The sequence below is a fragment of the Monodon monoceros genome, unplaced genomic scaffold (genome assembly GCF_005190385.1).
Source record: "Monodon monoceros isolate NGI ecotype Baffin Bay Population unplaced genomic scaffold, NGI_Narwhal_1 Super_Scaffold_20, whole genome shotgun sequence".
Lineage (NCBI taxonomy): Eukaryota > Metazoa > Chordata > Mammalia > Artiodactyla > Monodontidae > Monodon > Monodon monoceros.
In genome coordinates this window covers 101,306,074-101,318,682 of record NW_021703777.1, presented here as the reverse complement: position 1 = coordinate 101,318,682, position 12,609 = coordinate 101,306,074, and the positions used below count along the sequence as shown (strand labels likewise).

At 51.5% G+C, this 12,609-nt stretch overlaps 1 protein-coding gene across 1 annotated transcript in view; it reads left to right on the top strand.

The window, feature by feature from the left end:
* The window catches only part of JAKMIP1 (janus kinase and microtubule interacting protein 1), a 128,596-nt gene that overhangs the window by 101,879 nt on the left and 14,108 nt on the right, over positions 1-12,609 (top strand). Inside the window, exons 14-18 of the mRNA XM_029235365.1 lie at positions 2,237-2,338; positions 3,082-3,135; positions 3,666-3,731; positions 9,614-9,682; positions 11,085-11,162. Coding sequence (XP_029091198.1) covers positions 2,237-2,338; positions 3,082-3,135; positions 3,666-3,731; positions 9,614-9,682; positions 11,085-11,162 — 369 coding nt within the window. The remainder of the gene's footprint in view (positions 1-2,236; positions 2,339-3,081; positions 3,136-3,665; positions 3,732-9,613; positions 9,683-11,084; positions 11,163-12,609) is intronic.

The following is a 12,609-nucleotide window of genomic DNA, read 5'->3' as shown; positions in this document are numbered from 1 at the left end:
AGTCGCCTGGTATGCATTCTGCAAACCCGGACAGAAGCACTGTTGCAATTAATAACACACCTTTTTAAGTGACCTTGCATGCATGAATCTCACCTTTTGAGAGAGCGGGGTCTGACCTGGCCCGCAGCTGACTCTATAATGTGTTTACTGCTAGTTTGGCCCATTTTCTATTTGCCAAGGTAAACACAAGGTAAGTAAACAGGGTAAAAGGAGGTATTTGCATAGGCGGTTGAGAAAGCTTGTAACGTTCCAACTCCTTCATGCAGTGAATACAGACATGGCAAGCAGTATTGGACTAACACAATTGTTGTTTGTAACTCAAACGGCAACTCAGAACGACTCTTTAGCGTGAAGGGAGATTGAATGTTGTTCACAGGTAGAAATCTTGTCCCAAATCTTCAGTGACTTCCCGCATACACGGAGTTGGACCCAGTGTGAGGGATATTGATGGGATTATTGCTTCCTACTGGAACCTTGCCTCGGGTGTGTTACTGTATTGCCTTGCTACCACTTCATACTCCTTTTTTGTTTGTTTCCATTTAAAAATCATCGACCTGTGAGACATCACCTGAGTTTGTGACTGGTTTTCTCTAAGCATCTGTGGTGACACAGCTCTGCTGTCCCTCCGCTGAAGCCTTTGCATGTCCAGAACCCTCAGTAAAAGCGAGCTCCTTGGCAATGTTGGTGTTTCTCTGATTTTGTTTTCTCCTCCCGGCCTCAGTTAAAATTCTCCTTGCACTGGAACTTCCCATCTTGTTCTTTGTTGTGCTGACATGGACCGTGGCCTGAATATCTCAGAACCAAGTGTTGCCGTGCAACTCAGCTCTTGCTTGAACCTGAACTGAGTCCTTCCTTCGTTCATGCAGCAGAAGTAGAAGTTAGGAAAGGTCATGGTTAATACTACTGCCACTGTTAGAAAACCTTTCACGTCTCTTTGTGTCTTTCTCATGAGAATTCAATACGCATCGGTCGCTTTACTAGAACTTTCTTTGAGTGTCTCCACCATCCTTTGGAGCCATTGGAAACCAGTCTTTTGACTTTTGTTCTTATAAAACATGGGCTTTCTTTTGTCACCTTTTCTGTGGAGACCCCATTTGAGTAAGCATTACAGGTAGGAAAGGCATCTGTAGCACGGAACCATTGTGAATTGTGTTGTTCTTGTCTAATAAGGGAAGTAAGGTTTTCTATCTAAACCGATTCAAACCAGGTTAGGCAGATTGGGGCTTGGTGGAAATTAATTGAATTAATGGCCCCACCCTTCCTCTCTCCTTTAGAGCATCTGCTTAAGACCTGCCATCTGGTGCTCATCTTGGCTACATTTCTTAGTTGAATGGCTAAAGAAGCCCATTGGTTCTGTAGCTAGGTTCTGCAGGCATGGTCCAAGGCAAGCTTACTTACCATAATTTTGAGAAAAAAAAGCAGTTTGATTTCAAGGTATCATTTGGGAAAGGCCTTCTCTGCTGGCTGACCTGTCCATTGCTCAGGGTTTAAAGGCAGCTCTGTGTAGAAAACACATTTGAGACCAGAGAACTGTTCAGCTGCTGTACTTTATTTCTGTAAGTAACTGGGCTTCTCCTGTCTTTTTTAAAAACTTGTCACTTTACACGTGATTAATGTACTGCTTCTGGGAAAATGCTTGCTCTCCTTCCTGAGTAGTTGAGATTTGACTGTTAATCTAAGGCAGAGGTAGAATGATCATTGCAGTGTTAGTGCGGTTCAAAAACAAATTGTGAACAAAGTCAGCAGATTATATCGAAAAAGATGTGAAGCCAGGGTCAGGGTCCTGGCCCTGCCACTCACTCATGTGGGACCTCGGGGGGGGTCTCTGCCTCCCCAGCCTCCTTCTCTTTGTCCACAAAACGGAAGCAGTCATGGCTGCCTCGTGGGGTTGTGTGAGGATGAAATGAGATAACGATGATTTCTGTTGACGCTTGTTCTTCCCGAGTACTCGATGATAGTGCGACTTCCTGAGCTTCCATCAGCAGGTTAACTCAGGACACTCTGCTAACCACTTCTTCCCAGCTGATTAGATTAAGAAGCAACCCCGTGTCCACAGGAGATCCACTGTGGTGCAGACAGGACACAGAGTCTCCATCAAGATTGTAGCCTGAATGCGTGCTTTCTAGTAACTCCTTTGCCAACTGGAATTCGTTGGTTTTTGCTGAGTAACGTGGGAAAATGGCAAGTGGTAAATAATCCAATAAAGTTCTGTTTTTAAACCAAATCTTTTCCCCAGGAGAGAGAGCGGAGGTCGCCAGCATTTAACCTCCAAATCACCACCTTCCCCGAGAACAACAGCAGCGCCCTCCAGCTGTTCTGTCACCAGGAAGGAGTTAAGGTAGCGTGCCTGGGGGGTGCCCCCGCTCTACTACGGCCACAGCCTGCTCAAACGCTAGGCTCAGCTGGAAAGGGGATCGTGTGCCGGTGCCAGGGGTAGGAATGATTTTAACAAGATACCCCCGTCCCTCCACTATATTTTGAAAGTCAGCGTTCATTATTCCAGCGGGTCACCAGATGTTACTCTACTTGTATTCATGTTAAAAGAGCAGAGCCTTGGGATGCAGCCTTGAAGGCAACAGCTTGGCTACTTCCCAGCTCCGGCCTGTAACCTCTCTGACCCTCAGTCTCTTCATCTAGGAGAGCTGAGTGGCAACACCCACACTGTGAAGTGGGTGTGACAGTTAAATTAGATAGTGAACATGAAGGGCTCAGTGCAGTGCCCAGAGGGTGCTGAGTATTTTAGAGACAGTAGCTGTGGTCGTTCTAGCAGCTCAGTGTTTGCCGTGACCCTGGAGTCCCGCTAGGCCCGCGGGCACAGAGGGGTCCTTCTGACCCACAGTATTCCGTGAGCCTTTCTAGAAAGCGGTGTTTGTGCTGGCATAAAACTCAGCCAATACGCAGCAGTTACCAGCCCTCCCTCCCTCCCTGAAGGAACTGCTAAGAGTAACTCTGCCCGGCCTTAGGCTCTAAGAGACGAGAAAGGGAGAGGTGTCTTATCAAGGACTGAGGGCTGAGGCCCTAGAGATTGGTATGCATGGTCTTTGTAGCTCACACAAAATGAACGTTGGACATCTTTTCCAGGATGTGAATATTTCTGAACTTATGAAGAAATTAGATATCCTTGGCGATAATGGGGTAACTATGAGCGATCGGTTTCCGGTTTCGTGTTCTTGTTTTGATTCGGGTGTACTCTGTGTGGCTTTTGTTTCGTTTCGTTTTAATTTCTTCCTAATTTAAGAGATCTACTAAGTACAATGTAAGGCTTTTGTATGGCCACATTCCCGCGTGGGTGGCTGGGTCCACATCCATCAGAAGTGGGGTTCTGAAGTTAGATCGTCCTGATAGCCCGTGAGTGATGAGGGGGGAGAAAGCCTAAAAATGAATGTCCAGGAAGAAAGTGGAATCAGTCGAGATTTCTGAAATCAGAAAGTGAGACTTCTGCCTTCTTAAAAGATCAGCTTGAGCGAGGCCCTATTTCTAAAAGGCTCAGTGCCACTACATGAGACATTCCCACTCCGAGGGCCAGTCCTCAGATATGTCACATCTGGTCCCGTCAGTGAGTGGGGCTGACCCTGGGGAGGCCGCTGTCAGCGTTGTGTAGGGCTGACTGTCTGCACGTGATGTGAGATCAGTGTAAAATGCCCTTGCCCATTTTTGTGTTTTAGAATTTGAGAAATGAAGAACAGGTTGCAATAATCCAGGCTGGAACTGTGCTTGCCCTGTGTGAAAAGGTAGAGCCCAGCGGCATTTCTGTCCATACACCTTGTCTGAGCTTCCCGGCACCATACAAGAAACTGTACATTGGCGTCTCGCTTTGTTCTGGAAGCATGGTTCTGGTCCGTCTGTGTCTGCATGCGCACGTGCATGCCTTTTTGTTTTCTGATTGAACGTCACTCATACTTACGGTAGAAAACTTAGAGACCGTGGAAGGAAATCAAAACCCCCTTCAAGGAAACCACCTGCGACAGTTGGGCTATTTCCTTCCAGTTTTTTTCCCACGCCCTTTTAAAAAACTTGGTCAGGATCATACTTGAGTTTTTAATCCTGCTTCATAAGCTTCCACCACGAGAATGAACGGCCCTGCATCATTCCACCTATAGCCACACGCTCAGTAATGATTCTTTCGCTGTTAAGATATTGAGGGCATTTCTGCTCTTTTTCCTATTTACCATCATGCAGCGATGAGCGTCTTTACCCATAAGTTTCTATCTACATATTAAAACACTTCTACAGGATAGATTCTAGAAGTGGAATCACTGGGCTGATGGGTAAGAGAGTTTTTAAGAGCTTTCATGCTGTCAAATGTTTTCCAGAAAAGTGGTACCAATTCCCCTCTACCTGAGTGTTACTGCTGCCGGTTTCTTGTTCAACAAGGCATATATCACCACTAAGAACTCTGCTGATAGGATAGGCAGACATTATATGATGTCATTATTTTAATTTTCATTTATTTGAGTGCTAGTGATAATGGATTTTTGTGTATTATCCATTTTCTTCTTTCTTGTGAATCGTAATTACATTCCATTGCCCTTGTTTGTTACTTATTCATTCATACATTAATTCAATCATGCATTCATCTATTCACATATTTAATATGTATTTGGTCATAACTATGGTTTTCCTTACTGACTTATCTATGTGCTTTACATACTAAATATAATAACTTACTGCCGTATTTATTAAAAATGCATCCTGGTTTGCCTTTTCCATTAATTTAGGGTGTTTTAGGCGTATCCAACTTATTAATGTAGTCTGGTCTATAGATCTTTTTCTTTGAAAGCACGTGAGTTAAACTTTAAAGTGCTACTTATATATTGATGAAGTCTTAATGATCTTAATCAGGATTCCTTCCAGAATCTTTGGAAGGGCATTTAAAATATAGTTTTCTTCCCTGAGCACCTGTCCATCCTTCCCCGTGTACAGGGCACTAGACGTTGGTAACAGACTTATGGCAAACCCTTGCTGAGGTCACACAGGTGGTTAAGTGGCGATGCCCACATCACTGCTACTGTCACCTGGCTGAGTCTGTGTCCTCAGGTGGGTTGGGAGATGAGAATGACTCATACCTGGCTGGCTGGTGGCCCCTCAGATACAGGTGATGGTAAGTGTGCATTCAGTAAACATCCCTCTCACCAGGAGAGCCAAATGCGACAGTGTAGCCTCCAGGGGGTCACACAGAGAGCCCAGCAGACACTTTCAGTTTATTCCTCGTTCACTCCAACGTTCACTGAGAATGAGCCTCCGAGCTCCCAGCGCCCAGCACGCCCGGAGGACGTGGCGATGCCAGACCCAGGCCTCCTTCCTTATCCCCCGGAGGCCCCTCCTGGGCTGGCTTTTAGCCCCCCGCAACCCGCCAACTGCAGGGGCTGCTGCAGGCCAGCGCCTTCTTCCCTCTGAGCCGCGAGCCTTGCGGAGTTAGTGTCAGGACTCCAGGACACGGCACTTTTAAATGGGACCAAGCCTCGCTGCCAAGCACCTGGGGCAAGGCTGGGGACTGAGAGGTGTTTGATCGATGGTTGTGGTCAGTGAGCAAAGAGCAGGGACTGCCAGGGACTCGGGGTGGGGCTGGGGCAGTGGGCCTGGGGAGGGGGCTCTCCCTCTCTCCTGCCCCCAGAGCTTCCTGGCGGGGGGCAGACTGTCGGGAATCCCCAGCCCTCTGCCAGTTACCAAGTTCTCCCGCCCCGGGCCCTTCCCGACACTCTCCTCCCCACACCAGGTTCCAGACCCACGGCCTTGGCCCCAGCTCAGGCTTTCAGGGCTCCTCTTCTTCTCAACGACTGTGCAAGGTTAGCAGCACGGGTCCCTGGACACAGAGGACACGGGGCCTGCCTGGCATGCGGCTGCTGTCTGCTTTCACCGTGTCGCCCACCCCGTGCCCACCTGTACCAGCCCCTGCCGGCTGCTGCCTGTCTGCCAATGACCACAGAGCCCTGCCAAGCTGGCTGGCTGGCGCTACGCTCTGCACCCTAAACGCAGAGAGCTGTGCCGGCTGCCCTGGCCTGCCAGCTCCTCCCGAAATCTCACAAGGGTGGTGGCAGGAGAGGCGGTGCCCGGCGCTGGCCTTTAGAGACCCGACTCTGGACCAGGTGAGAGGGGCCCAGTTCCCCATTTGGGACAGTCTGTGGGGACTGGACTTAGACTGGTGTTGCCTCATATCCTCAGGGACACTAGCTCTGCCGCGTGTCTGTGATTGAAGGCCCAGTGTTTGGGAGGTGCTGTGTCTCCCCCGTGGAGAGAACTCGGTGCTGAGTGCGCCCCCGGAAGAAAAGTGGGTCAATGGGACTCCCCTGGGAGCACCTACAGGACAGCCAGGGTGTCCGACTGTCCGGTTTCGTCAGGATGCATGGGACTTTCAGTGCCGAAACGGGGACAGTTCCAGGCAAACGGGGACGAGTTGGTCACCCCGGGGCTGATGGGTGCGAAGAAAATCTCGCAGTGGGGCTCAGAGGCCCCTGCGACGTCCTCAGTCAACCCCCCTCAACCAAGTTATACCTCATTTTAAAAACTGCCATTCAGTACTGGTATCTGACTGGCAGTACTGAGGTCCACTTCCATGTTCTATTTAGGAGCACAAGGCTCCTTTCATAGCCTGTAAGCGAAGTGCGACTCAAACTAGTTTGCATGTCCCTTGGCATTCTTGCTGCAAATGGCATCTTGCCCTGGGCGCTTGCCCTCCTCCCATCGCCACCTGGGGAAGCCCTGCTCTGTCTGGAAGGTTCAGAGAAACACATGCCGGCCCATCTCAGCGCCCTCCAGACCCGCCTCTGGTTAGCAGAGTCCAAGATTGGGGACGTCGCCTTGCTGCCTCAACCCAAACACACAGCACACATGCTGAGCAGAGAACATGGGGCGTCAGGGGGACTTACAAGTGATCACAAGTCATGCCTCTGCTCCCTCGAGTTCAAAATCAATCAGAAAGATGGAAGTTTTAAAAAATCCATGTTCTCACTGGTAACAACAGATGAGAAGATGCAGCTTAGGCCACAGGCAAGCTTTCTAATAGTTGGCCCAGCATCAAGGCCTTGGGACCCTTCTCTGAAGGGAGGGTTGAGTGTTAGAGGGGGGAGGTCCCCCATTCCCCAGCTCTGAGATCAGTGTCCTGCACCTGTGGGCAAAGTGCCGGTTGGGGCGGAGGTGCACCAGCCACACCTCCCACGAGAGTCCTCTTCCCGTGCCCTGTGGGCTGACTCACTTCTCCCTGAGGGTTTGGGGGCAGGCAGGCACCCTGTCTCCACTCCCCAGGTTCTCACCCCGGAGCGAGGCCCCACAGACATCTGGCCGGACTCCGATAAGAAATCCGTGCCCTCACACGCCCAGGAGGCCCAGGGCCAGCATTTTCTGATCTCACTTTACTCTCCCAGTGGCCGAAGAGGACCTGTCACGTTGTTTCTTTACGTGCATAATATGCCTGTCAAATCTTTGTTTTTTAACGATAGGAAAGAACTGGACATTTTGTTCTACAAAACCTAAGAGCAGCTTGTAGTGATTCAAAACTGGATTTGTTTTCCATTTTATTTTATTCATTTTATGACTGCTTGCATTAGGATAGTAAAAAACGAAATATTTTTCATTCCTTGTCAGAAATATGCTTACCTGTTTCTAAGACATTGCACACCGGCTCAGCATCGTCTAAAGCAATGCTGCATTGGGTGCCTGCTTCTGCGGCTGGCTCTGGGGCCGCTCTTGGGGGCCATGCTAACATGGACTTTAGCGGGGAGGCTCTGTGGGCGGAGCTTTATCTAGGCTTGTTCCCACTATGGAGCCGGCACACACCCCACAGACCTCCAGACCCCTGCATCCTCCTTCCCTAAGCAAACGTCTATTAGGTGCTTGCCTCACGCCAGGCCCTGTGCAGGGTAAGGAAATTTAACAGAACACATCCCATGTCGTGGGAAAAGGGAAACAGCAATCTGTCAGGTGAGTGCTGTGACAGGGGATCCATGGAGGGCACCAGACCCCACAGACTCAGGAAGCCGGGCAGGCTTCCTGGAGGAGGCGACAGCTAACTCAGGTCCAGAGGCTGAGTAGGTAAAAAGGCCTGGGGCTGAAGCTGGGGATGGGAGAGGTGGTGATGTTCCAGGCAGAGAGAGCAGCATGTGCAAAGGCCCTGAGGTGAGGGAAGGCGTGGCTGGTCCCCCGGCCATTGTCAGGAGCGATGGGATCTCCTTGGGGAGGCTTTCAGTGGGAGCAGGGAAGGTCCATGAGAGATGCTAAGTGTTTGGAGAGAACATGCTGGCTGGTAGGCAGAAGGGGATTTGGGGTCCGACGTGAGCCTGAGGGCTGAGAGGGGGCCTGCGCTGGGTGGTGGTGGTGGAGTGTGGTTGGTGGGGTTTTGAAACGGGAGGGGGTAGAACCAACGTTTGGGAAGTGAAGGGGGAGGAGCCGTGGCTGCTCCCAGTTTCCCAGTCAAGGTGAGCTGGGGCTCTTCCCATTCGGGGGAAGCCCTTTCTCAGGGAGCTTGAGGCATCGGGTTGTGGGGGGCAGATCTGGGCTGGAGGGGGACGTTTCAGAGAGGGAGAGAGCATAGGGGATGGTGGAACCCCCAGGGGAGTGCTGAGGAGAGGGGACGGCCAAGGGTGGGGCCTTTGAAGAGGGCGCCAAGAGTCCAGGACGGGCAGCCGCAGCCAGAGGAGGAGAAGGAAGGGTCTGGGCCGTCGGGAAGGGGCGCGTCCACAGGTGGGCAGCAGGCAGGCCCATGGCAGGGAGGTCGTCTGATGGCTTTAGCAATGAGGAGGTTGAATATACACATTTATACATGTTGTCAAACTGACACCCCCAGACACCCCTAAAACCTAAAACATCCCCACAGGGCGTTAGCCAGGTGTGTGGACCTCCCCCTGTCTCTCAGGTGGGCTCCTCGTAAAGAGACACCCACGTGCCTACACCTGAGGAACAGCGGCCTGCCTCCTGCTCACCCCCTCCCAGACCTGAGAACAGGCAGACGGACCCCCATCACCAGCCCATGGCAGGTGCCCCCGCCCGTGCTCTCAGGCCCTCACACCCTGCACGGCCAGACCCCCTTTCACGCCTGCATCCCGTGGTGCCCCCAGCTGCTCAGACACGCCCCAGTGGCTGGAGGGGTGCAGTCCCGCAGGCTGGGTTCGAAATCCCCACTTCTCACCTGTGTGACCTTGGACAAGTGACTTAACTCAGCTGCCATGTCTTCACCTGCTAAATGGGGAGATGCTGCCTTCTCCATGGGGTGGTCATGAGGGGTCCAGACGAGGTCCCAGGCCTGAAGCCGCCAGCACAGCGCTCGGCAGGGTAGAACCCAGGGAGGCTCGCCCGCCCGGCTGCGGGGATCCCAGGGCACACACTCGCAGCCTTCCACATGTATCCACCACGCACACCCACAACCTCCCCTACTTACAGGCTTGCCTGGGCTCACACCCCACACCTACCTGCATGCACGTACGCACGTGTGTGTACCCATGATCCCTGTGCTAACATCTGTCAAAGCTGAAACATCGGGATGGACTTTGAAGTTCCATTTCGAGGACCACCTTGGGACATGATAGGGACCCTCTCCGGGCCAGGAGCCTCCTCTTGGAGGATGGCCCCCAGTGAGCTCTTGTTCTCACTAGCTGTGCGCTCTGTCCTTGCTGTTTTCCAGTGGCTGAAGCAAATAGAGGGAACGGAGGCGGCCCTGACCCAGAAGATGCTAGACTTGGAGAAAGAGAAGGTAAAAGATGCAACCCCCTAGGAGGGAGGGGGGTTGACAGCTCAGATAATTCGCTTCCCAGGAAAGCTTGGCGTGTGTTTTGTATTGATTTGCAATGCATTTCTAAATTTTGCTTTTGCTCTCATGGCTGTTCTGTGTAAGTATCATCCATTCACTCAGTTATTCCCTTGATACATATTTTTGGAGCCTCTGCTATCCTGGACACTATGTCAGGATTAGGGGTTCAGTAATGAATAGCGGGGTCCCTGCCTTGTCTAGCCTGCAAGCCCTTGGGGATGTATGCGCGGGAGCTGGCAGCGGCAGTGTCGTGTGGGAACATTAGGGGAGGCACTTTGGTGGTATGGAGGCACCTGGACCAGGGGCTCAGGCACACCAAGGTGGAGCTCCAGGCTTCACTTGCCCCTTCTTGGCCGTGAGTTTGGGAGAGACACACTGGACTTTGCTTCCTCATTGCTAATGGGGTTTCCTATCTCCGCCTCGCTGGGCCATAGGGATGAGAGATACTGGACACATGGCCCGTTTTCACGCTGTGCTTGGCACACGCGGTACCTGATAAACAGTGATGCCAGCTCTTCACCAGGTGCCGTGAGTGTACAGTGGGATCCATCTTACCCAACCTGGGGATGTCAGAGAAGGCTTCCCAGAAGAGATGGTTCTTGAGCCTTCAAAGACCAAATCGAGTTTTCTAAGTAGAAATGAGAGGGGAAGGACCAAGGAAGAGCCTAAGGCCTGGAAGCAGCGTGTTGGGTGGGAAGAGCCCTGGGCTGAATCACCAGGCCTGGGTGTCTAGTCCCACCTCTGTCACCAGTGAACTGTGGCATCTAGGGCAAGGCACTGGTCCTCTCTGGCCCTCTGTTTCCTCCTCTGTAAAAGCAAGTGGCTGCAACTGCTGAGCTCTTAACCTGAAACCCTCCAATCAGTAATAAAAAAAAAAGATGGGTTTCGGAGAGATCACGCTTTCAGGGACCGAGTGACCGGAGAGTGGGGAGGATGCGTGCTGCAGTGAGAGTAATCGGGAGGTGGGTGATGCCATTGGTGTGGGGAGGAAGAGCCACATCTGAGAACCAGCCGCATCCAGGGTCCACCGGGATGTGACAAGAGGAATCGAGAAGGATTCCTGTAGCCCGGGGCGTGGGAACCAGGTCAGACACCTGAGAGGAAGGAAGCTGGGAGGAGTTGGGACAGGCTTGATCAAGGCTCCTGGACCAGCGAGGCTCCTGCTGGGGATTCACGCAGGAGCAAGCAGGGCAGACCTGATATCCCTTCTCACCCAAGCACCTGGCAGGTCCCCAACTCGGTGGGACCGTCACTGTCCATCAAGTGTGAGAAGGTTGGCTCTGAAGAGCTGCTCAGTGATGGGTTCTCACGCTGATCTTGACCTTGGGCACCTCCTCTTTTTCAGGACCTATTCAGCAGGCAGAAGGGCTACCTGGAGGAGGAGCTAGACTACCGGAAGCAAGCCCTCGACCAGGCTTACCTGGTAGGACCGGAAGTGGGTTGCATGTTCTGATTCTTTAGACTCAGCATTACAGGCTGCTCTTCCTTTTGGGGCTGACGGCACATTTGGGGTCCTTGAAATGCCGCGTGGCGCGATACCAATGCCATCTCCACATTGCGACTGGTTTCAACCCGAATGACCATACAGATAAATTGTCACTTTTTCCAGATCAGTCATGATTTTTCAAAAGCATTTAGTTAGCTTGGTGGTTTCTTTGGGCATACTTATTCAGTTCTAGTAATCATTTGAGATGAAGGAAAAGAAACTTTCTGCTTATTAATATTTCTTATTAATATTTATTTATGCTTAAAGCCCAGAGCAAGTTTTCCCGTAAATAGCAAAAAGAGACAGTCACAGAGGAACAAAGGTAAAGCAATGAGTGGAGGGTGGGTGATGATCCGAACAAGAATTACTTGTTGTGAGGTCCTGTGCAGCATTGCGCCTGGGTCACAGAACTGGTTCTGGACTTACTGGTGATGAACATGATGTGGGACCATGCTCAGGTTCATATGGCTTTGAGGGGGCATTTCCAGGATGTCCCCACAGCAGAGCGCACTTGGAGTTCAACACCGCTCTTGCAGGAAGAAGCAGTGAGTATATAGAGTCTGGAGCAAGGCTTTGCTCAGATCATTTGTAGCTAAAATCATTTTACAAAGTGGGTTTGTACCTGAGCAATGCAGAATCAATAACTAAAAATCCCCGTCTCCATGAAGACAGAGAGTAGGACGCTGGGCTTAGCACAGGTGGGAGATTCTGGACTTGAAGGCTGGCTCACCTCACTGCGACCCTTGAGCCTTTGTGTCCAGGCTCTGAGGCTTGAGTCCCCACGGCAGGGGGCAGCAGATGGAGAAGGTCAGGATGGTTTGAGCCTCATCAAGAAGTGGCATTTTCCCATTCAGTTCTTACTTCTGGGCACGTGCTGTTAAGGGTAATTTAGAAATGAAAACATACTCATCCTCTTCTTCCCTCTTTCACTTTTTTGGGTTTTCCTTGATTCTGTCCATTCTCCGTCCTTTTGCAAGCGCCCTTTGCCACTGCGCTATCCACCACCTCTGGCCTTCCCTGGCTTCCCCGGAAGGTTCTGAGGGATATGATTTCAGGAGATAACGTAGAAACGTATGGCCCCAAAAGGAGGGAGAGGCTGCCGGAGAGTAAGTTTGGAAAACTCTGAGGACTTCTTGGGTCCTAAAGGATGGGCTGAGACTTCAAGAGGAACAGAGCAAGCCATGTCCAAGTTCAGTGGTTCTTGGGGCCCTCTTTCAAGGGGCATCTTGCAAGACGGGTGTTTCCCAACGCACTTTGGAAAACTTGGTGTCCGCCTTTGGCTCTCTAAGTGCCATGTGCAGAAAGGCCCTGGGGGACCCTGAGTCCAGGTTCCACGGAGGCGGTCCGTGGGTGTGCTGATCCTGCCACTGGGTAGAAATGACAT